The sequence below is a fragment of the Trichechus manatus genome, unplaced genomic scaffold (assembly GCF_000243295.1).
Source record: "Trichechus manatus latirostris isolate Lorelei unplaced genomic scaffold, TriManLat1.0 scaffold00118, whole genome shotgun sequence".
Classification (NCBI taxonomy): domain Eukaryota; kingdom Metazoa; phylum Chordata; class Mammalia; order Sirenia; family Trichechidae; genus Trichechus; species Trichechus manatus.
Genome location: NW_004444054.1, coordinates 7,664,642 through 7,688,093, shown reverse-complemented (window position 1 = coordinate 7,688,093; position 23,452 = coordinate 7,664,642). Strand labels below are relative to the sequence as shown.

Below are 23,452 nucleotides of genomic sequence, written 5' to 3'. Positions count from 1 at the left end.
ATAGCAGCACTGGATGACTAAGACAGAGACTGAGAAGGAACTTCCAGTGAGTTAGGAAGAGAACCAGGAGAATGTAGAGTCCTGGAAGCCAAGTGAAGAAATAAATAAATAAATCCTTGTTGCTGTTGAGTCCATTCTAACTCATGGCAACCCCAAATCTATTAAATGCTGCTGATAGGTCAAGTAAGACAAAAACTGAGAATTGACTGTTGATTTTAGCAACTTCAATAAGACCAGTTGGATTAATACTAACGTCATCACTATTGGTGGAGAGGTGGAGGCAATAGTCTATGGAGTGGAATGGGTTTAAGAGAGAGCAAGTCTGGAGAGGAAACACAGACAGCAAATATAGATAATTCTTCCAATTATTTTTGCAGTTTTGCTGCAAAGGGGAGCAAAGAAATAGTGTGATGGGAAGTGTAGTGAAGAGAAAGTATTTAAAACATGTCATGAAAACAGCATTTGTCTGTGATGGGAAAGCAGAAAAAAAGTTAATGTTAGAAAGAGAAGGGAACATTGCTGGAGCAATGTCCTTGAGGAGATAGGAGAGGATGAGATGCGGGGCAAGTGGAGATATTGACTGTATATAGGAACATGGATAATTCATCTGTGGTGTCAGATGGGAAGGCAGAGTATGTGGGTGCAGATGCTGGTATAGATGTACAGAGGGTGAAAAGTGAAAAAGTTGAAAGTTCTCTTTTTGAGTGCTTCTGTTTTCTCAGTGAAATAAGAAGCAAAGTCACCAGCTAAGAGTGAGGATGAAGAAGGTGTTGGGGGTTAAGGAGAGAGAAAAAGGTACAAAGTGGTCATCTAAGGTGGCCAAGTGAATGGACTAGAAACAGATACCATGATTTTCTGGTAGCATTAAGGGCTAACCAAAAGGTCAGCAGTTCAAACCTACCAGCTGCTCTTCGGGAGAAAGATGTGGCAGTCTGCTGCCTTAAAGTAAAGATTACAGCCTTGGAAAACCTATGAAACAGTTCTACTCTGCCCTATAGGGTTGCCATGAATTGGAATTGACTCCATGGCAACAGGTTTGGTTTTTGGTTTTTTAAGGGCTAGCTTGAGGTTTGTTGTCATGAAGCCTCTGCATATTTTTCCCCTTTTCTTCATTCCCGCTACTTCTTATTTTAATAAGTTCAGGTCATGGGGTTTGAACTCTTTGTTTTAATCTTTTAAAAATGTTAACATTTTTGAGGGCTGAACAAAAATAGACTGTGAGACATATTTGTCTTTTGGGCCATAGCTTGTGAACCCCTGCTCTAGATATAAGGGCTTAGGTCAAATTACAGCCTACTGCCTACTTTTATATATAAAGCTTTACTGGAATACAGCTATGCCCATTTGTTTATATATTGTCTATGGTTGCTTTATGCAACAATGGCAGAATTGAGTAGTTGTAACAAAGACCATATGACCCACAAAGCCTAAAATATTTACTATCTGGCCTTTTATAGACAAAGTTTGCTGACTCCTGCTCTAGATTTAACATCTATTGATAATTCTTGCCTAAATCAAATGTGACTAAAATGATTACAAAATGGTGATTTTCTAACTCTATCATTCCTTCTGTACCTGTTAGTTGACATTTTACTATAAGAACTTTTCCTTCTCTTTCTGTTTCTTTCTCTCTTATCAGTATAGACTCATGCATTCCTATTTCCTATTTTATTTAATGGATTGTAATTATTACTGTGTTGTTGTTGTGTGCCATTGACTCGATTCCGACTCATAGCGATCCTGTAGGACAGAGTAGAACTGCCCCATTATGGTTTCCAAGGCTGTGATCTTTAGGGAAGCAGACTGACACATCTTCCTCCCAGGGAGCAGCTGGTGGGTTCGAACCACCAACCTGTTAGCAGCCAAGCACTTTAACCACTGCACCACCAGGGCTCCTCATATCGTGTGCAAGCTGGACAATGAATAAGGAAGCTTGAAGAAGATTAATACCTTTGAATTATGCTGTTGGCAAAGAATATTCAATATACCTTGGACTGCCAAAAGAATGAACAAATCTGTCTTGGAAGAAGTACAGCCAGAATTCTCCTTAGAAGCGAGGATGGCAAGACTTAGTCTCACACACTTGGGACACGTTATCAGGAAAGACCAGTCCCTGGAAAAGGACATCATGCTTGGTGAAGTAGGTGGTCAGTGAAAAAGAAGACCCTCCGTGGGTTGGATTGACACACTGGCTGCAACAGTGGGCTGAAGCATAGCAACAATTGTGAGGATGGCACAGGAGCAGGAAGTGTTTCGTTCTGTAGTACATGGGGTCGCTGTGAGTCGGAACCAACTCTACGACATCTAACAACAACAACAATTTATTACTATACTACCCTTATTTATTGCGGTGCGATTACTTCTGTGTGTGACCTTTCTAGCCATGGGCTTGTAACTCCACCCAGGTGATTGTGTGATAGTGGAATTGTGGCCTACCAAGGGGATTGTTCAGTTTTGCCTTAGAGAGCCAATTCCAGAGCAAAGGAGAGGAGCCCACCACCACCAAGGAAGCAGAGACCCAGCAACAAGAGATAGCGCAGTGGGCTTCCCAGCCCACAGAGAGAGAAAGCTGAGTTGGGTGCCTTTGGGCAGAGACTGAGGGCCAGGGAGAAGCGTGCCTGATGCACAGTTGGGGAGAGGGTATCCTGAGGGAACAACTGTATCCTGAGTGTTCTTGAGCCTGAATTGTAACTGTTATTTCCCTAATAAACCCCATAATTGTGAGTATGGTCTGTGAGTTCTGTGTGGCCATTGCAATGGATTGTCGAACCCAGTAGAAAGGGCTGTGGGAGGGATAGTTGGTGTCAGAAATGGTAGAGATGGCAGAGAGAAGAGGCTTGTGTGGCCTCTACCTCATAGGAATCAGCCTTGGGTTGTTGATCTTGGTTCTCCTTCTTCCTTGTGGGGTTGGAGGAGGTCAGACACCTCCCCCAAGCCGTTTTTACATTTATTTTAATGTTCAAAGTGTCCCAGATTTTTATTTATTTAAAATACAATGCAGCAAGAGAAAGAGAGCAGGCAAGCATTAGGGATCTGAGAGACATCTCTTACACAAACTCCTCAAGGTCCTCATTCGCACATGGATTGTGTTCTGTCTCTAGATTGAACCACCAATCTGTGCTAGGATTCTTGGCTTCAGGAGAGCTCAAAGCAGAAGTTCTCGGTGGGGTTTTTTTTTTTTTTTTTAATGTCCTTTTGGTCATGTAGTCAAGCCACGCACTCTAACTGGTTATGCCAGTTGAAAACCTGCAGTAAACAAACTGTGGAGTTTACCCAGGGGAGTTTCAGATTTTCAACGGCATATCATAATCCCCACTGCAAAGCCAGACATCCAGGCATCCCCAGAGATAGAGATGGAGCTATTCTAGTCCAGGTGTAAATTAACTCTCTCCTATGGGCACACACACACATACACGCACACACATAGACTCATGAGTTTATTCTGATACCTCCATTTCTACTCCAACTCCATAGGTTTTTATTTCTTCCCATTTTTTTGTTTTTTTTTCCCCCTGTTCTTAGCAGTTGAGTTTATGATTCAAGGTTTTTTGTTTTTCATAACGCCAAACATTTTTTTTAATTGTACTTTAGATGAAGGTTTACAGAACAAACTAGCTTCTCATTAAACAGTTAATACACGTATTGTTTTATGACATTAGTTAACAACCCCACGACATGTCAACACTCTCCCTTCTTGCCCTTGGGTTCCCTATTACCAGCTTTCCTGTCCCCTCCTGCCTTCTAGTCCTTGCTTCTGGGCCAGTGTGCCCCTTTAGTCTCATTTTGTTTTATGGGCCTGTCTGATCTTTGGCTGAAGGGTGAACCTCGGGAGTGACTTCGGTATTGAGCTAAAAGGGTGTCGGGGAGCCATACTCTCAGCGTTTCTCCAGTCTCTGAAAGTCTGGTCTTTTTTTATGACATAACTCCAAACATTTGTTTGAGAATATTTAATTCAGTTTTGAGTACTATGTACCATTTTCTTCTGCATTATGTTTGCTTTGTGGTGGTGAATTTTCATTAGCTGAAACCTTTTATCCTCATTTTCTGTTTTCTTTTTACATTAGTTTTGTCAGGAAAGGAGACTGCTGCTTTCTTATTCATTGTCTGGGGACTTTGGTTCCTTTTCGAGATTCCTAGTTCGAAAATACCCTCTTCTGTCAGCATAATGAAGTGCAGTTTCCTTAATGGATGACTTTTTTGTTCAAGAAGGGTTGATGTGTCCTGTGGCTCTATTTTGTTTCTGCAAAATCCTTAATTTTTCTTTCTTCTTTTCCCTCATCACCATGCCTCCAAAATCACATGAGCATCTTAATTGATGCAGAAAAAGCATTTGACATCCAACACTCTTTCATGATAAAAACACTCAACAGGAATAGAAGGGAACTTCTTCAACCTGATAAAGGGCATTTATGAAAAACCCACAGTTAATGTCATACTCAGTGGTGAAAGTCTGGAAGCTTTCCCTCTAAGATCAGGAACAAGACAAGGATATCTGCCTCTGCCACTTCTGTTCAACATTGTACCTGAAGCTTTAGCCAGAGAAATTAGGCAAGAAAAAGAAATTAATGGCATCCAAACTGGGAAGCAAGAAAGTGACTTCTCAAGTGAACATTGGCTTCTTTGTATCTGGTCATTTTATCCTCTATTATTTTATTTTTAAAATCACAATATTGCATTTCAGCTTTCCTCTAAGATGTTTTTCCTTCGACTTGCAAAAATTAATTCTTTCTATATCTTATGTTTTTATTTTTGTTCCACTTTCCTAAGTGGATAATCATATTTTTGTCCTGATTAAATTTTGTCCTAATTATGCCTGGACACTACTATAACTGATTGAAGTCACTTGATTCCACAGAGTACTTATAGATCCCACGTGAATCAATTAGAATGTTTGAAGTCACTTGATTCCGCAGAATGCTTCTAGATGCCACCTGAATCAGTTAGAATGTTTTCATTCTCAAGAAACAGAAAAACATTATTCAAACTGATATAATAATAAAATAATTTATGATATAATATAGGAAATCCAGAGGTTGAATGGACTACAGAATAGGTTGTTAGAGTGGCTCAACATTTTCATTGAAGTCCTCGGTTCTTTTTATGTCTCCATTCTGTCTTCTTGGCATTGGTTTCATCTTGAAGTGGATAGAAAGATGGCCACAGAGTTCTACAATCAGAACAGGAATGTCCAGAGGAAGAAAAAGGCCATTTCTTTCTGCGTCTTCTTTACAAACAAAACAACTTTTTCCAAAATCTTTTCCTTATGCTAGTATTAGATCATGCCCGTTCCTAAACTAATCATTTGGAAATGGGATTACCATGTGTGTTAGTTTCCAAGGGCTGTTGTAAATGATCACAAACTAGGGCATATTAAAAAACCAAGTCTGTCTCGGAAGCAGTATGGCCAGAATGCTCATTAAAAGCTAGGATGGTGAGACTTCGTCTCACATACTTTGGACATGTTATCAGGACAGACCAGTCCCTGGAGAAGGACATCATGCTTGATAAAATGGAGGGTCAGCGAAAAAGAAGAAGGCCCTCAATGAGATGGATTGACACAGTGGCTGCAACAATGGGCTGCAACAATTGTGAGGATGGGGCAGGACTGGGCAGTATTTCATTCTGTTGTACATAGGGTCTCTATGAGTCAAAACCGACTCGACGGCACCTAACAACAAAAACAACAACAGAGCAAATTATCACAAACTTAAAACAACAGAAATTTATTCTTTTACAGTTCTGGAGAAGTTCAAAATCAAGATGTCGGCAGGGCCATGCTCCCTCTAAAAAGTCTGGGGAATAATCCTTTCTTGTTTCTTCTAGCTTCTGTTGGTTGCCAGCGATGTTTGGGTTCCTTGGCCTATGGCAGCATAACTCCAGTCTCTGCCTTCATCTTCCTTTTATGTCTGTGTGTCTGTCTGCACAGACATAGAGGGAGCACATGTGTTTGTCTGCATGTTTGTTCCTCTCCTTAGAAGAACACCAGTTATTGTGTTTAGAGCCCACCCTAATCCAGTATGATCTCATCTTGACTTGATTACATCTGCAAAGACCCTATTTTCAAATAAGGTCACATTCACAGGTTCCGAGTAGACATGAATTTTGCAGAACAGTGTTCCACCTAGAGCTCAGCTGCTAACCAAAAAGTTGGCAGTTCAAATCCACCAGCCTCTCCTTGGAAACGCTACAGAGCAGTTCTACTCTGTCCTATAGGGTCTCTATGAATTGGAATCAACTTGACGACAATGGATTTGGTATTCCACCTAGTGCTCAGTGTTAGACTTAGCCTAATTATTTGAGGTAGAAAGGATACTGGGGAGCCCACTTCCACGATTATTACTCCAACCCAAAAATTTGCCTTAGTAAAGGTAACGATACTAAATGTAAGTAAAAAGGGTAACTAGGAGTAGATAACAAAGATACGTATACAGCCTATATATTAAATGTTAATAAATACTCTAACAGTTGAGAGAATTTAAAATTATTTGATGTATTTTAAATAATCACCTAATATTTTTGAGATGTCTATGAAAAAAGGTAATCATTAGTGTAGCCTAAAATATTCTAAATTCTAATTAGCAGATTCCAAATTAATATTTTTCCCCATAAGTAAACATTTGGAACAAATAATTTTTATGATTGGATAGATCGTGATGATTTCGTATATTGCCTTCACTACTTTTTTATGATTGGGGGTTATTTAAAAGTTAGGGTCACTCTTCTAGTAAAGTACAAGATAATCAGTGTTCCCCAAACAAACAGCTAGTAGTTATCTGACCTAGTTTATAGGAATATCAGTTTATGATTTTAGGCTTGTCCTTCCATAAAACAGATTCTCAAACTTTACCATGCATCAGAATCACCTAGATGGCTTATTAAAACTCAAATTTCTGGGTACAACCTCTAGAGTTTCTGATTTAGTAGGTCTAGGGTGGGATCTGAAATTCTGCATTTCTAACAAGTTGCCACATGTTGCTGATGTTGTTGGTCTGGGGACCACACTTTGAGAAGCACTGCACTAAAATGTAGCCTTTCCTACTGATCAAAAGCAAACTGCTTGTTAAAATAATCTGGTTGTACCTCTAGAAGGTTGCAATTTATAGGTTGGACATTGTTCTGTTGTACCTATTAAATTTCTATAAGAATATTTTCAACACTTTCACATATAGAACAGAAAGAAGCTAATACTTCCTATTAAAGACTATGATCTTATCTGATAACTTTTGATTCATTACTGTCAAAAATAACACTTTTAGAGAGGTTTTTAAGGTAGAAAGTACCTCATTCTCTTGAGATATGTAAATAGTTTACTTTGTAAATTGATTGATCTATTTAATGACAGGAACTAGGTTATGAATCCTTTTGTAATGTGGATAATGATCTTCCAATTTATACTGGATCTCCTTAAATCTAGAAGAGAGTTCTTGTAACAAATATGTCCTAAGCGATAATCCATTTGCAAACTATTTTTTTTAATATTTCAGAGCTGATACTTTTTCAGAAAGAACAATTACTTCATCGCTTATATCTGAAGAAAATGAAGGTAACTTTGAAGATAGAGTTTCTTCATCAGATGAAATCGTATGTGCAGGAAATAGTGAAAGTGGATATCAAGTAAGTCACTTAAGTGAAAGTCATATGCCATTGTCATGTGGGACTATCTCATCTTTGTCAGTATTTCTTTCAGAAGTAAAGGAATATTTTCAAAGTCATAGAAAATATCTGAAAAATGAATATGAAACGATAGAATTTTCATCAAAGAGATTATTTTCAATAATGAAAGCCAACAAAAATAAAAACTTGAAGTTTTCTTCTGATCTCAACTTTTCAAGAACTCCTAGATTTACTATAGAAAATGAAGATCCAGATGTGGCCCCATGCCCTCCTGCCCACCTATATCTTTCCAGAGAACAAGTTAGGCTTCTGGAAGAAAATGTGAGAAGTCAAATTCCTTTCAAATCAAAAGCTATATTAGAGAGTAAATCTACTCATCTATATTCAAGATCTCATGAGTCCTTGATTCAGAATCAACATTCAATTAGAATGGGTATTTCTGCCCAGGCACAAGATTGTTTTTTAGGACAAAATGCTGTTCAGAATGAAGCCCAACAACTTGTTCAGAACCAAGAATCAGTGAACAGCCAGCCTACTATCAAGGTCAGATACTTTGCTCAGCCTCAAGATTTGATACAGAAACCATTTTTTGGCAGCACACAAGACTCCTTCCAGACCCAAGGCATGGCTAGGAGCCAACATTTGATCACAGTCCCATATTCTGTTGTGATTCAAGATTCAATCAAGAGCCTAGAGTCTGATAAAAAACATTTAGAGGAGGCTCAATATTCTGTGTGGTTTGAAGATTCAAACAAGAATAAATACTTAATCAACAGGCAAAATACCATTCTTGAAAATGCTGAATTTCTGGTTTTAACTCTAAGTACAGATTCAGTTACTGATGGGATGCCACAGCTAAAGAGTTTAAAGCCAAAGGAGCAGCAGCAAGTTTCATCAAAGTCAAACCAGGATTCTGTAGATAGCTCCGTGCCTCTTTCACCTACCATAAAAAGGCAGAAAAACAGGAGAAAAACATCAGAAAGAAAAAGTAAAGTCAGTCACCAAGTTCCATCTCTAAAGGCGAAGAAAACACCAATTTCACAGGTATTTCAAATCACAACATGTCACCCTTCGAAAAGTAGCAAGGGGTTAGGAAGTAGCAATCACAATGAGATGAAGGAATTACATCAAATTGAAGGTGTATCAGATATAGCTTTGCATCTTATTTGTGTTTCCAAGCATGTTCCTCCTTACGTTAAAAAGTATTTCAGAAAAAAGCTAGTGAAAGTCGTGCCAGATTTAATGAAATGTAGACATTTTCTCTGGAAGCAAAATAAGTCACCAGATGCAGAGAAAATAAATTATGCAGGTTCTTTTGAGGACAGAGAAATCTCAGGCATTATTAAAAATGTAAAGCAGCATAGCACAGAAAATAAAGGACTAAAAAATATTTCACTAGAAATTCTACCTCAGGTCACACAGTCTTTCAACGCCAACACTTACCAACTAAAAACACCTTGGTATTCGTTAATGGAAACAAACTTGAAGAATAAAGAGTCTCCTAAAGATCCAGCTGATGTTGTGGCTATATCTGAACCTATGCAGAAATTTGTTTCCTCTCCCAAAATGGAGTCAAGCAGAAGAAGCATGAAAATATGTGAGGACCTAAAAAATACAGATAATTCCCATGCTCAACTTTCAGAAGGACAGACGTTACTAACTAGTACATCAAAAATGCAAAGGAGCTTTCCAAAAGAAAATACACAAGAGCAAAAAGATCTAGAAATTGTTGTGGAGACTTCAGATATCAATTTGCACATTTCAGTAGGAACCAAAAAGCATAAAAGCAGTGACAAATTGGCACGCGTAGAAATTCGAGTGAGTTCGGAAGGTGTAATTCTAAAGGAGAAGAAATCATCAGTACGTAACATTACAGACCATGATAACCTAAGTCCAAGTGAGAAACTGGAATGCAATACTAGAAGCAACATAAAAAATATACATCAAGAGAAAATACCAGATACATTTCAGAATGCTGCTTACACTACCATTTCTGAACCATCTGATTTGGAAATGCACAGCAGAATAAAATCTGAGACAGATACATCAAGAATAATAAAGCTCAGTCATTCAGCAGTAGAACAAGAGAGGTCACCAGATGAAGAGAAAACATGTAAGGCAAAATACACTGATAAGGAATATATACGAGACTTTTTTAAAAATCCACAGCTATGTGACAGAGAGGAAGAACAAGAAGTTTTGCAAGAAGCAGCTCCACAGTTGACACAAGATTCCAAGATAAGCACACATCTAAAGCAGCAGCCTGAAAATGCCAAATGTGAAATGGAACAGAGCTGTTCAGGAAGCAGAAAAACCCCAAATAAAGAGCAAGCAGGACATCCACAAACACTTTTTACAGAAACTATTTTGGAGAATACTCCATGCCTCACAACGGATCCATTTCAAGTTGAGAAGCTGAAGCAAAGCACAGACAGACATACAGGCAGAGAATATACTGCAGATCCACAGAATCCACTTACATTGCCAGAGAATTTACCAGGCAGAGAACTTTTAATTGAAACAACTGAGCGTGGTGTCCCAGTTGGTGGAAACCATAGCAAGTCACCAGATGGTCATATTGCCGATAAAAGGGAAAACTTAAAAAGAGGTTTACCTGAAGTTGCTCTGGGATCTTTTAATATCCACGTGCTTATGTTACCATGTTTTAAAAGGCCAAACATCAGAAAAAAATTATCAGGAACAAAAAGTATACCCAGTCATAAATATGGAATTATGAAGGTAAAGAAGCCAGCAATCTCACTGATACCATACATCAATGGACATGGTACTCCAAGTCATAGAAAGAAATCAGGATACAATTTAAAACATGTAATTAAACAAATTCTACAAGGTAAAATTGTGGCAGATGTGCTTCCTGACATGGCTATTTTGCCTAAGGGTAGAATGTGTACCAGATTAAATGCAGAGAATCATAGCCAGACCAAGCTAAAGCAAGAGGAATTACAAGTGGAAAGGGAAGAAAGGTGTTCAGATTCCACCAATAAGGGAAGTGTCTCTAGAGACACACCAGAAACTAAATTACAAAATGAAGTGAACAGAGAAGCTTCACCAAAAGCAATTCCTCACGATAGCTGCAATCTCAGATTTGATGCATATCCGGTGAAGGAACTTAAAACAGAAAAAGAAATGCAGCAAAGAATTCCATTCACAGAAACCACTATGGAGTCTGTTTACTCCCCCATATTGAATCCACTTCCTGTTGAGAATATTCAGAAAAGCCTAACAACACCAACAGACGTAAAATACACTGAAGATTCTAAGGTACCTCCTCTGACATCAGAAAAATCACTGACTGGAGACCCTGTATACCAAACAAGAGAAAGTGAAGTTCCAGATACTAGAAGTTATACAAGAGAAATGGGTTACAACATTGCAGACAAAACAGAATTACCAAAAGATTTACCAGCATCTTTCCCAGAGACATTTATTTTCTGCATGCCTGCTCTATCTCATTCTAAAGGACAGAAAAACAGAGTAAGATTAGCACACTTGAAAAGGACAGTGAGGCCCAAATATGTACCTATGAAGGCAGTGAAGCCATCAATGTCACAAATATTTATTATCACTGCATCTCATAACTTTGGTCATAGAAAGCAATTGAGATCCAACTTTAAGACCAAAGCTAAAAAGATAAATCAAGCTAAAGGATTGGTAGATGAATTTTCAAATACCATTTGCTGTTCCATGCATGGCAGATTAGAAGCAGAGACAAACAGGTGTGATCATGCTCAGTTAAAACAAGGACAACTAGCAGATGAAGAGAGATCAGGGTATGCTGATTCCTCTGATCAGAGCAGTGTATCCTACCCTAGAGAAGAAAAAGTACAAGATGGAGAGGAAGAAGAACAAAAAGACTTAGCAGAAGCAGCTCCACAGCATACCCAACACCCCAGATCAGATGCATATCAAATCAAGGAGAACCACTCAGCACTGAACTGTTTAACACAGAAGCTACCTATTGATGGGCAAGATGCACAGTACCAAGCATGTTTTCCACAAACTGTTTTGCAGGCTAGCCCCATAATGGATCCTAAAGAAGCTGAAATACTGCAGAAAACCAACAAACCAGAAAATGACATAAAAGTCCCTGCAGCTCCTAAGATTCCATCTCCAAAAGCAGGGGACTCATCACTCGATAAACTTTTGAACACTGCGACAGAGTGTGGTTTACCATCTGGTAGAAACCCTAACAGGGAATTAGATTCTTATTTTGTGGAAGAAAATTCACAGTTACCAAAAGATTTGCAACTGACACCCCTGCAGTCTTCTGATTCCTTTAAATCTTTTGTTTCTGAATCTAAAAGACAGAAAAATACATTAGCAAACAAGCAAACAGCAATGAGTTGCAAGTGTACAACTATGAAAGCAAAAAAGCCACCTATTTCACATATGCTTGATGGAAGATATAGCAAACAATGCCATATTTACCTGAAGACGAAAGATCCACCACAAAGTAAAAATGTAGCAGATTCACATTTGGATGTCATTCATTCCTTAGTGCCTATTTTGACCAGTATCAAAACAAGTAGCAGCTTAAATGAGACAGATAAGCAAATGAGACAGATAACAAGACTTGATCATATGCAGCCAGTCCAGGATAAATCACCAAATGGAAGAAAAGTATGGTTCCCAGATTCTGTTGATATGAGTAGTATATCCAGCAGTGTGAAATATGAAAACGAAGAGAAAGGAAAACACAAAGCTTTACCGGCTCCAGAGAATAACCAACACTTCAGGTTCAGTGCATATGAGAAGGATCATGACCTTCTCAAATCAGATGAGGAAGCGAACCAACTAGGAAGTACCAATATTCAGGTGCAACCACAAACACACTTTACACAAACTATTTTGGATTCTACTTCATGCCCTGTAGTGAATCAGTTTCAATTTGAAAAGCTAGAGAAGCATGCTAGTATTTCACCTCCAAAGTCAGGGGAGTCAAAGACTGATGAAATCATACCTTCTGCAAGAGAATGTGGTGGCTCATCTGATGGGAACCATCAGAAGGAACAGGATGGTGGGGTTGAAAAGAAGAAGACAGTGACTTTCGATGTCAGTATGCCTGCTTTAGCTACATTCAAAGGGAAGAAAAACTTCAAAAAATTTTCAGACATAAAAACTTCAGTGAATTCCAAATACGGTGTTATAAAGGCAAAGAAACCATCAAATTCACACATGCTCAATATCAAGGGTGACACTAGCTCAGACCATAGAAAAGAATTGGAATGTAACTTGGCAACCAAAATTAAAGAGACGAATCAAGGTAAAAAAGTGGTGGATAAAAAATACCCTTTTATAGCTATTACACCTGAAATTAATATGTATAGCAAAATAGAAACAGAAAAAGACATGTTAGGAGGAAAAAAACCCGGTTCTACACAAGTAAAGCAAGAGATATCATCACATGAAGGGAATATTACTTCAGATGACACCAAAGAAACCGATCTTCAAGGTGAAGAAGAAAGTGAACAGGAGGCATTATTAAAAGTAATTCCACAGTTCAGTCAACATTTCATATTCTCTTCAGGTCAGACGAAAGGGCTTGACCTTTATGAATCAGACAAACAAGGAAGTAGGAGAGTTTTGTTTGTTACAGAACAAGTTGTACCACAACAGGTGCAGCCTCCAGATCCAATTCAGCTTGAGGAGCCAAAGAAAAGCCTCCAGAAACAATACAGCACAATATGTACAATGAGTTCAAAGCATCCTCCTTTAGAGTCAGAGGAATCACTAAAAATTGGCGATGTATTAATTGATGCAGTAAAATGTGGTGCCCCAGTTGATAGAAGCCATACAGGGGAACCGCACAGTCCTGGCAAAGAGGAAAAGGCAGAGTTAAAACATCTACAAGCAACTGTCCTAGAGTCTTTGGATTTTGCTACACCTGATCTATCTGACTCTAAAAGGCAAAGAAAGACAATTAAATACAGAGCCTTAAAAAATAAAAAAAGTCTCAAAGGTGCAATTATGAAGGCAAAGAAGGCATCAATTTCACAGATATTTAATATTCCAAGGTGTGGTCATCTAAAAAATCTACCTTCAAAGACGCAAAAATCACACATCGCTGAATTTTTAATTCATGTAAGAGACTCTGGGGTCCTAGCTGATGAATTTCAGATGAGAGTTCTGGAAGATCTAACTACAAAGAAAAAGGAAGGACTAGCATCACAATTACTGGCAGCAATTCTGGAGTCTTTGGATTTCTCCATGCTTGCTTTACCTGCATCTAAAAGAAAGAGAAACAATTTAAAACTTACAGACAAGAGAAATAAAATGAGTCTGAAATGTGCCACTTTAAAGGCAAAGAAGACACCGATTTCTCAGACATTGAGTATCACAGGATGTGGCACACCAAGCCATAGAAGGCGATTAGAACACAACTTCAAAACCATGATGAAACAAGGTAGACTTGTGGCAGATATATTCAAAAATGTTATTTCCTCTCCCGTGCCTGTTTCACTTGGCATTAAAATGCATAATAGAATAAACGTAGAGACAAACATGCTGTGTAAAACAAGAATCAGTCGTGAACTGCAACAGCACGAGCAATCACCCAATGAAGCGAGAGCCTGGTGTGTGGATTACAGTGATAAGAAAGGCAGTATCTCAGATGGCACTAAAGAAGTCAAAGACCAAGGTAGAGAGGAAGAGAATGCTGAAGGCCTGCTAGAAGCAGTCCCACTGAATTCCCAACACTTCAGTTTCAATGTTCGTGAAATGAAGGAGCCTAACTTTGTGAAATCAGACCTAGGAATGAAGAATTTAGAAAGTAAAAAAACCCCAGAATCATTTACTACAGCTCAAGGGCTACCGCAACAAACACTTGCCACAAGAAGCCTATTAAAGAGTATTTCTTATTCTATTTTGGATTCATTTCCATTTGAGATGCTACCAAAAAAAATGAAAACACAAAAAAGCTTTCAAAATATAGGGAGTCCAAATATTTCATATTCAATGCCAGGGAAATCAATTAGTGAATTTTTAAATGTTACAACAAAGAGTGAAATCCCCTTTGAAAAAGGCTCTAGAAAGGAAGTTGCTAGTTCTATTCCAGATGAAAAGATGAGGTTACAAAAAGATTTACAAGTAAGAACCCTAGAGTTTTTTGATTTTCCCATGCCTATATTATCAGAATCTAAAGGACAGAAAAACACGGCACAGGTATCAGACAAAAAAAGTACGGTGAGTACCAAATGTGAAACTTTGAAGCCACAAAAGCCACCAATTCCACAAATGCTTAGTGTCGCTAGACGTGTTAACCTAAACCATGAAAAAAAACAGAAATGCAACTTTGAAGTCAAGATGAAAGAAATGCAGCAAGGGAAAAGTATGCCAGATGCCTTTTTGACTACTCATGTCTCTTCTGTACCAGTTTCACCTGACATTAAAACTTGTAACAAAATAGAAACAGAGACAAACAGATTAAGAAATGTAAGATCCAGTGATGTACCACGTACCTATTTCATTGATAAGGGCTGTACCTTAAATGACAGAGAAGCAAAAGTGCAAGAAGAGGAAGAAGACAAAGCTTTACTAGAAACTTTTCCATACTGCACCCAACAAGCAATGTCCTCTGAATATCAAAAGAAAGAGCCAGACCTTGTTAGATCAGATGCAGATGTGAACAGTTCAGAAAATAGAAAAAATCAAGAATTGTTTATTACAGAGCAAGAGGTGCCACAACAAACAACTTTTCCAGAAACAACTTTAGAGACTATTTCCTGTGCTTTAAGGGATCTGTTTCAAGTCAAGACATCAGAAAAAAACATCACAACGCAAAAAGGTGTAACATCTCCAGTAGATCCAAAGATTTCATCTCAAACTTTAGGGGAATCAGCGACTAGTATACTTTTACACAACAAAATAGATAAGTCATGTGAGGGAAGCCATAGATGGGAACTTGATGGTCATATTGTTGAAGGAAAAGCAAGCACACCAGTCTTGGAGTCTTTTGATTTCTCTAGGCCTGCGTTATCTGAATTTCAAGGGCAGAGAAATGCAGCACAAATCCCTAAGTGTGTACCTGTGAAAGCAGAGATGCCATCAATTTTAGAGACAATTAATATCACTAGGTGTGGTGCCCTAAGCTATAGAAAGAAACCAGAATGTAAGTTTGAAAACATAGTCAAAGAAATATCTCAAGGTATGTCAAATATATTCATGAATTCCTATCTTTCACCCATTTCTGTTTCACCTGGCATCAAAATTCGTAAAAAAATAAGAGCAGGAAAAGATGTGTTAAGAAAAACAAGCAACACTGCACAGCTAAAACAAGATAAAGAGAAGAGATTATTTGCAAATTCCTGTAATAAATGGAGTATCTCAAGCAACACGTTAGAAGCAAGATGGCAAAATGAAGAAGAAAAAAAGAACAAAGACGTTTTATTTGAAGCAGATCTACAGTTCCTAAAGAGCACAGAAAGTAGAAAAGACCCAAATATGCTTATTACAGAGCAAGAAGCACAGCAACAAACTCTGGTTTCAGAAAATGTATTGAAGTCTCTTAGTTCTTCTATAACAACTGCATTTCAGACTGAAAAGCTGAAGATCAGCCCATCCCAAGAAAACGTACTGTATACCAGAGATGGAAAGATTCCATGTCCAAAATCAGAGAAAGCAATGGTTGACAGTCTTGTAGTTGATAAAACAGAGTATCGTACTGTATTTGATGGAAACCCTACAAGGAAGCTGGACATTCATAATGCAGTTTCCCTACAACCTGAGGAAGGAAAGGAAAACATAAAAACTCAGAAAGAGGTAAAATACACAGTTGATCAAAATATCCTCCCTGCCAAATCAGGGAACTCAGTGCTTGGAGATCCATATGATGAAACCCCTTGGAGGAAACTGAATAGTCATATTGCCAAGAAAAATGAAGAGATGCAAAGAGATTTGCTACCAATGGACATGATGTCTGTTTTATCTGATTCTAAAAGGCAGAAAAATTTATTAAAATTTCCAGAAAGGAAAGATATTCTGGGTCCCAAATATGCAACTATGAAGGCAAAGAAGCTTCTGTGTTCAAAGGTGCTTAATATCCCCAAGCATGGTAATCTACACCATAAGAAGGAACAGGAACGCATTTTAAAATCTAACATAAAAGACATGCAACAAAATAAAAATATAGCTCATTCATTTTTGTCTCCCACACCTGTTTCAACTGATATAATTGTAGACATTGAAATGCATAGCAGATCAAAAGAAGAGACAGATGAAGCAAGAGTAAGAATATACAATTCTACTCACCCAGAATTAGAGCAGTCATCACATGATGGGGAAGCGTGGAAGGCCAGTTTGACTGATATGCAAAGCCGATCAAGCGACACAATGAAAATGAACCTGCAATATGAAAAGGAAGAGAAAAACCTTAAAACAATGTTAGCAGAATCAGTTTCACACTTCAGTTTCAGTGCACATCAAATGAAAGATACTGGCAAACCAGAATCTGAACTGAATAGTTCAGAAGTCAGGAAGACACAGGATTTGCTTTGTACAGTGCAAAAGATGAAGCAAGAAACAGAGTGTAGAACAACTGGATTGAAGCCTGTTTCTGGACATATGATGAATTTTCTTCAAGTTGAGCCAGTGAAACAAGGTCTCCATAGACCAGAAGGAAGAAAATATGTGTTAGATCTAAAGACTCCATTTCCAAAAGCAGGGAAATCAGAGATTGGTTTAATGCTATATGATACTCCCTGGGATATAATTCCTAGAAGAAAATGGGATAGTCCTATTCCTAAGAAAAGGGCATTAAATCAAAAAGACTCTTTAACAACGATCTTAAAACCTTTAGGTTTTTCTGCCCTTGTTTCATCTGAAACGAAAAGCCAGAACTACACAGAGTTTGTAGGCAAGAAAAGTAGAATTAGTCCCAAGCATGTAACTTTGAAGGCAAAGAAACTACCGATTTCACAGTTAATTAATATCCCAGGGTGTCACACAGGAGGTCATAAAAAGAAAAAGCAGCACAACTTTAAGTACACAACGAAAGAGAGGCAACAGAATGCAAGTGTGGGGGAAACATTACTCAGTACCACTCATCCTCCCATGTCTGTGTCACCTGATGTGAAAATAATTAACGTATCAAAAGCACACACAGACATTCCTAGATTAGACCTGTTCAGTGATCATCAGCTAACACACAATACATCATCAGATGAAGTGGAAGCTTGGTCTAAAGATTCTGTTGAGGAGAGGTGCACGTCAAGAATCAGGACAGAAGCAAAACAACAAGATAAAAAGGAAGAAAAAAATGACAAAGAAGCATTAGGGCATCGGAGTCGAGTTTCGTTACAAATGCAGATTGTGAAGGAGAGCATAAAAGCACAAAAGGTCATAAAATGTAGAGAAAATCTGAAGCGTTCATCTGCAAAACCAGAGAAATCAGTGATTGGAGAAATGTTTTTGAGCACAACAGAGCATGGTGCTTCTTGTGTTGAAAGCCGTAGGAGGAATATGGATGGTCAGATCATAGGAGAAAAGGTAGGCTTTCAAAAAGGTTTGCCAGAAAGTGTCCTGGAGCCTTGTGATTTATCTGTGCCTGTTTCATCTGAAAATAAAAAGCAGAGAAGTACAGTACAGCTACAAGACATGAAAAGAACTATGAATTACAGATATTTAACTACAAAGGCAAAGAAGCTACCAATTCCACAGTTATTTTACGTCACAGTATGTAGTTCTCCAAGCCATACGAAGGAACTAAAAAGCAAGCATAAATACAACATGAAACTGACCTTGCAAGAGAAACGCCAAGCAGGTGCATTTCTAAATACCAGTCGTTCTCCCATGCCTGCTCTACCTGCTATCGAAATGGATAAGAAATTAAAAGCAGAGGTGCACATGTCAAGACAAATAAACAATCTTATACAAACAAATCAAGAAAAATCAGATGACAGGAAAGCATGGGTTACATGTTCTAGTGACAAGAGAAGGTCCTCAAGAGATACAATCAAAGAAACATTGGAAGAGAAAGAATACCAAGAAATTGTACCAAAAGAAATCTCACCTTACATACCATCACTCAAGTCTGATACATACCAAATAAAAAAGCCTGACCTGGTCAAATCAAAAAATGAAATGGATAGTCCAGGAAGAAGAAAAGTTTGGGATTCTCTTGTGAGAGAACAAGATGTGCCGCAACAAACATCCATTCCAGAAATTGTTTTGAATTCCATTTCCTGCCACATAATGAATCAGTTTCGAGTCAAGAAGATGAAGGAAAGCCATCAAATACAAAAAGGAACACAAGTTACTGACAGTGCTAAGATTTCACAACCCAAATTAGTGAGTGATAAACTCTCATTTGATACAACAGAGAGGGACACTGAGTCTAATGGAACACTTCCAAAAAGTCTGGGTAGTTACGCTGCAGAAGAAAAGACAGAGTTAGTAGAACATTTAACAACAACTCTCTTGGAACCTTTAGATTTCCTCATGCCTATTTTATATGACTCTAAAAGCCAGATAAACCCAGTACAATTATCAGAAAAGGAAATTGTATTGAATCCCAAATGTCTAACTATGAAGGAAAAGAAGTCACCAATTTCACGGATACTTAAAATCAATGGACTGTTTCCTACGAAACATAAGAAGAAGCGTGAATCCAATTTTAAAACCAAAATGAAAGAGAGGTTGCGAGGTAAAAATACAGCTGATACATTTCCAAATACCATTTACTTCACACCAGATACCTCTGCTATTAAAAAGCAAAGCAGATTCAAAACAGAGATAGACACAACAAGAGTATCAAGGTTTAGCCATCTACAGCTACCACAAGTGGACTCACCAGTTGAAGGAATAGCAAGGCATTCAGATTCCATTGGAAAGGGTGGTGCTTCAAACATTTTAAAGAAAGCAAAATTACATGATGGAGAAAGTGAGGAAGAGAAGCAAGAACATCTAATAGAAACAGGTCCAGTGTATACCAAAACCTTCATGGTAAATGCCTATCTCATAATGGAACGTGATCCTGGCAAATCACAAGATGCCATTTTAGATGAATCTTTTTCCCCCAGAAGTCGGATCTACAAAGGGAATCCAGAAAAAAATTCAGAAATTCAAAAAAATAAAAATATGACAGAAAGTCTCAAGAGTGGACTCCCAAAGATGGAGAAATTGGAAATTTGTGTAGAACTAAGTAAACCAACAGGCGATGCTATATCTAGTAAATCTGGTAAAAAGATAAGTGGAAATTCTGTTTTAAAAGAAAGAGCTCATTACAACAGTTTAGCAGGAATTGTCCTAGATTCTGTTGGCAGACATTTGCCTGCTTCAGAAAAAATTAAAAGACAGAATGGTAGCCTAAATATAGCTGGCATGTCAAGTGCAAGTCCCAAAGGTATACCTTTGAAGGTAAAGCAATCACTTAATACCACAGGTGAGGCTACTGTAAGCATTAATAAGAAACAGGAACAGAACTTTAAAGCGCAGAATATAGAAGTAGAGAAAGATAAAGCTGTCTTCAATGCAGAGCTAAATTTTATATGCCCTTCTATACCTATTTCACCATACATAGAAATGGAGCAATCACCTAGTACGTGGAATATATATACAGAATCTTCTGATACGAGAAATGCTCCAAATAAAGCAAAAGCTAGAGAGAAAGAAGAGTATGAGCAACCGGTTTTGTTTACAACAGCTTCACAGTATACCCAGCCATCTGGGTTTGGGGCAGATCAAATACAAGAGCCTGACGCTTTCAAATTAGAAGTACCCTTCATCGATACAGACTGCCCCGAGGACATCACTCCTCATAAAACAGAAATTGGTTTAATAGAACAGGAGACAAAGATGGCAGTTGTAGAAGAGATTCTTCCAGAGTCTGTTTTTTTCTCTAAGATATGTCAGCCTCATACTGAAAAGCAGAAGATAAAATTTACAACTGCAAACTGGAAAACAACAGCAAATCCAAAGGTGCTGGTTCCAAAGGCAGAGAAATCATTCATTGATGCACATTGTATTAGAACAGTAGAGTGCAACAATTCAGTACAGCACAGAGAAGGAAAAGAAGTAGAAGGGCGAGGCCATTTTGCCTTGCATCGGAAACAGCAAGAGTCATATGTCTTAGGAAGTATCTGGGGTTCTGTTTATGCTGAAACACCTACGTATCCTGACATTACAAAACATAAAGATAAGGCAAAAATAGCACATATGAAAAACACTATGCATTTCAAACAAGTAAAATTGAAGACAAAGAAAGCACCAGTTTCCCAGCTGTTTAATACTGTTAGGAATGGTACTCGAAACAATAAAAAAGAACTGAGAGGTAACATTAGACAGGAAAAGTCACTCCAGCAGAGTAAAAATGTAGTAGATTTAGTTCTGAAAGCTATTTATGAGTCTGTATGCATTATTTCTCACGTTCAAAAGCCCAGAGAAGAAATAAATATGGAGAAACACAAACTGAAAGGGGAGGTACTCATTTTTCCACAGCTAAAGCTAGAGAAACTGCTAAATGGAACTCAAATGTTATCTTCAGGATCCATTAATAATTCCAGCAACGTTAAAAACCTCGAACAATATATGACAGAACAAAAACGTCAAAGCATTTTAGTAGATGTACCCCAACCATATATCCAACAGTTAAGGATTAGCTCACAACAAAGGAAGAGGCATCGTCATGTCAAATTCAAAGTAGATTTGCAGAGGAAGGTGTGCTCTGAACCAACTTCGCAGATAGGAGAATCTGATTACACTGCACTAGATACCCCAAGAAGCAGAAGAGGAGAAGTCTGCATTAAAAGGCAAGAGGCCCAGGAACAGAATTCTTTCCTGAAGCAAGAAATGCAGAAAGTAGAAATGATTCCTGAGACCAGTCTGGAATCTATTCCTTGCCCCATGAAGGAACCTCTTCATTTAGAAAAAACAATAAGCGTCAGGACAAAACAACATTTAAAATTCTCAACTCCACAGAAGAAAAAAGAATTGAAGTTAAGTAATAGTCTATCAAGTTCAAAAGAACAACAATTTCTTATTCCGGGGGTAAAGGCCCGGCAACAGGAGCCTTTCACAAGCATTATTCTGGAGCCCATGTCCTCTTGCATGCTGGATCAGCTTCACACTGAAAAGCCAAAGGAAGATGTAAAAATAAAAGATATAATTTTAAAGATTTCAGATCAACAGGTAAAGAAAATATCAAATGAAGCAGATATTTCAAGTATGGATCATATGTCAAGAAATACAGAAAAACTACTTTTACTTATTAAAGAACAGGAGAAGAAGAGGAAAAAAATTAGAAAGAAGAAAAAATTTAAAATAGCAGCAGACATGAAAGAAAAAGTGAGTTTCAGTCCAGTTCTAGAGTATTCACCAGCTGGAGTACAACTTATTAACACAACAGAGCATGTTGGCACATTCAAGCAAAGAGATGGAAAGGAATTGAACAGGAGTTTGGCCATGCGAAAAGGACAGCACACGTTGTGTGATCCAGGGATTATCTTGGATTCTGTTTATACAAATGTACGTATTTCTCCTGAAGCTATTGGCCACAAAGATAAAAGAACAGGTATCATGAAAAGCACCATATATCCCAAAAGGATAAAAATGAAGGCAAAGAGAACACTTGTTTTCCAGTTACTTAATATTACAGGATATGGAAACCAAAGCAATAAGAAGGAACTGATAAGTAACATTAAGAAGCAGATGAAGGAATTCCAGCAAGGTGAAAATGTAGCCAATTTATTTCTGAAAACTACTTGTGATTCTGTATATATTCCATCTCATGTTAAAGGGTTTATAGAAGTAAAAAGGGAAAAAGACAAGAAAAGAAAGCAGATCATCATTCCTCCACACCTAAAGCTGAAGAAATCACTAAATGAAAGAAAAATGTCACCTTCAGAGTCCATTTATAAGAGTGATTTATCAAGAAATACTAAAAAAACAAAGCGATGTATTAGAAAGCGAAGAAGAAGGCACCCAACTATTTCACTAGGCATTCTCCCACAATACAGAAATCAGTCAGTGATTAGCAAACTGAAGAAGGAGCCTAACCAGGTCGAATTAAAAGTAGATTTGGAAAGAGAAGCGTATCCTGACCTATCTTCACAAAAAAGGGAAATCAGTTACACTTGGTTCAACATCCCAAGGATTAGAACAAATATAGAATTTGACCTCCTTATTAAGCAAAAAGTAAAGGAAGGTGATGTAGGCATTGCCAAACATTTATTTTCAATTCCATGGGCAAGAGAAAGATCAGAGAAAACTGATATTTCATTAAGTTCCAAAGTACAAAATACGCTTTTTACAGAGATAGAAACATCTCAACAGAAGACTTGCAAGGAGCAAGAAATGCTGAAACAGGAAAGTATTTCAGTAACAAATCTGAGGTCTGTTACTTGTCCCATTGTGGAACTTCTCCCTCTGGAAAACACCAGACAGGTGACTAAGGAAGAAGATGTGTACATTAACAGAAGAAATATTTCAGATCTATTGGAAAGAGAAGGATTAAAGGACACTGACACTTTGCTAGGTTCAAAAGGACAGAAATTTCTTTGTGCAAATCTAGATTTCCAGCAAAAAATATCTGGAGTGCAGGAAGGAGAGGTGAAACCAGATCCCATTCCTGAAAGTATTTTGAGTTCTATATCTTTCCCCAACAGGGAACCTCTTCATTTAAAACGGGCAGTAAACAGAAAAAGGAAAGTAAATGTTAGCATCTCTATAAATTTACATGTAAATCCATGGAGAAAAGAACAATTAAAGTTAACCAATATTCCATTGACATCAAATAAACAGAAAACTAACTTTTCAAAAATATTAGAGGCAAAGCAACCAAACCTTCCTAGAGAAAATATTCTAGAATTGATTTCCTCTTGCCTAT

General features: G+C 37.8%; 1 protein-coding gene across 1 annotated transcript in view; it reads left to right on the top strand.

Annotated features, from left to right (window-relative positions):
• CCDC168 (coiled-coil domain containing 168) overlaps positions 1-23,452 on the top strand; it is a 41,835-nt gene that overhangs the window by 5,794 nt on the left and 12,589 nt on the right. Inside the window, exon 4 of the mRNA XM_023738546.1 lies at positions 7,485-23,399. Coding sequence (XP_023594314.1) covers positions 7,485-23,399 — 15,915 coding nt within the window. The remainder of the gene's footprint in view (positions 1-7,484; positions 23,400-23,452) is intronic.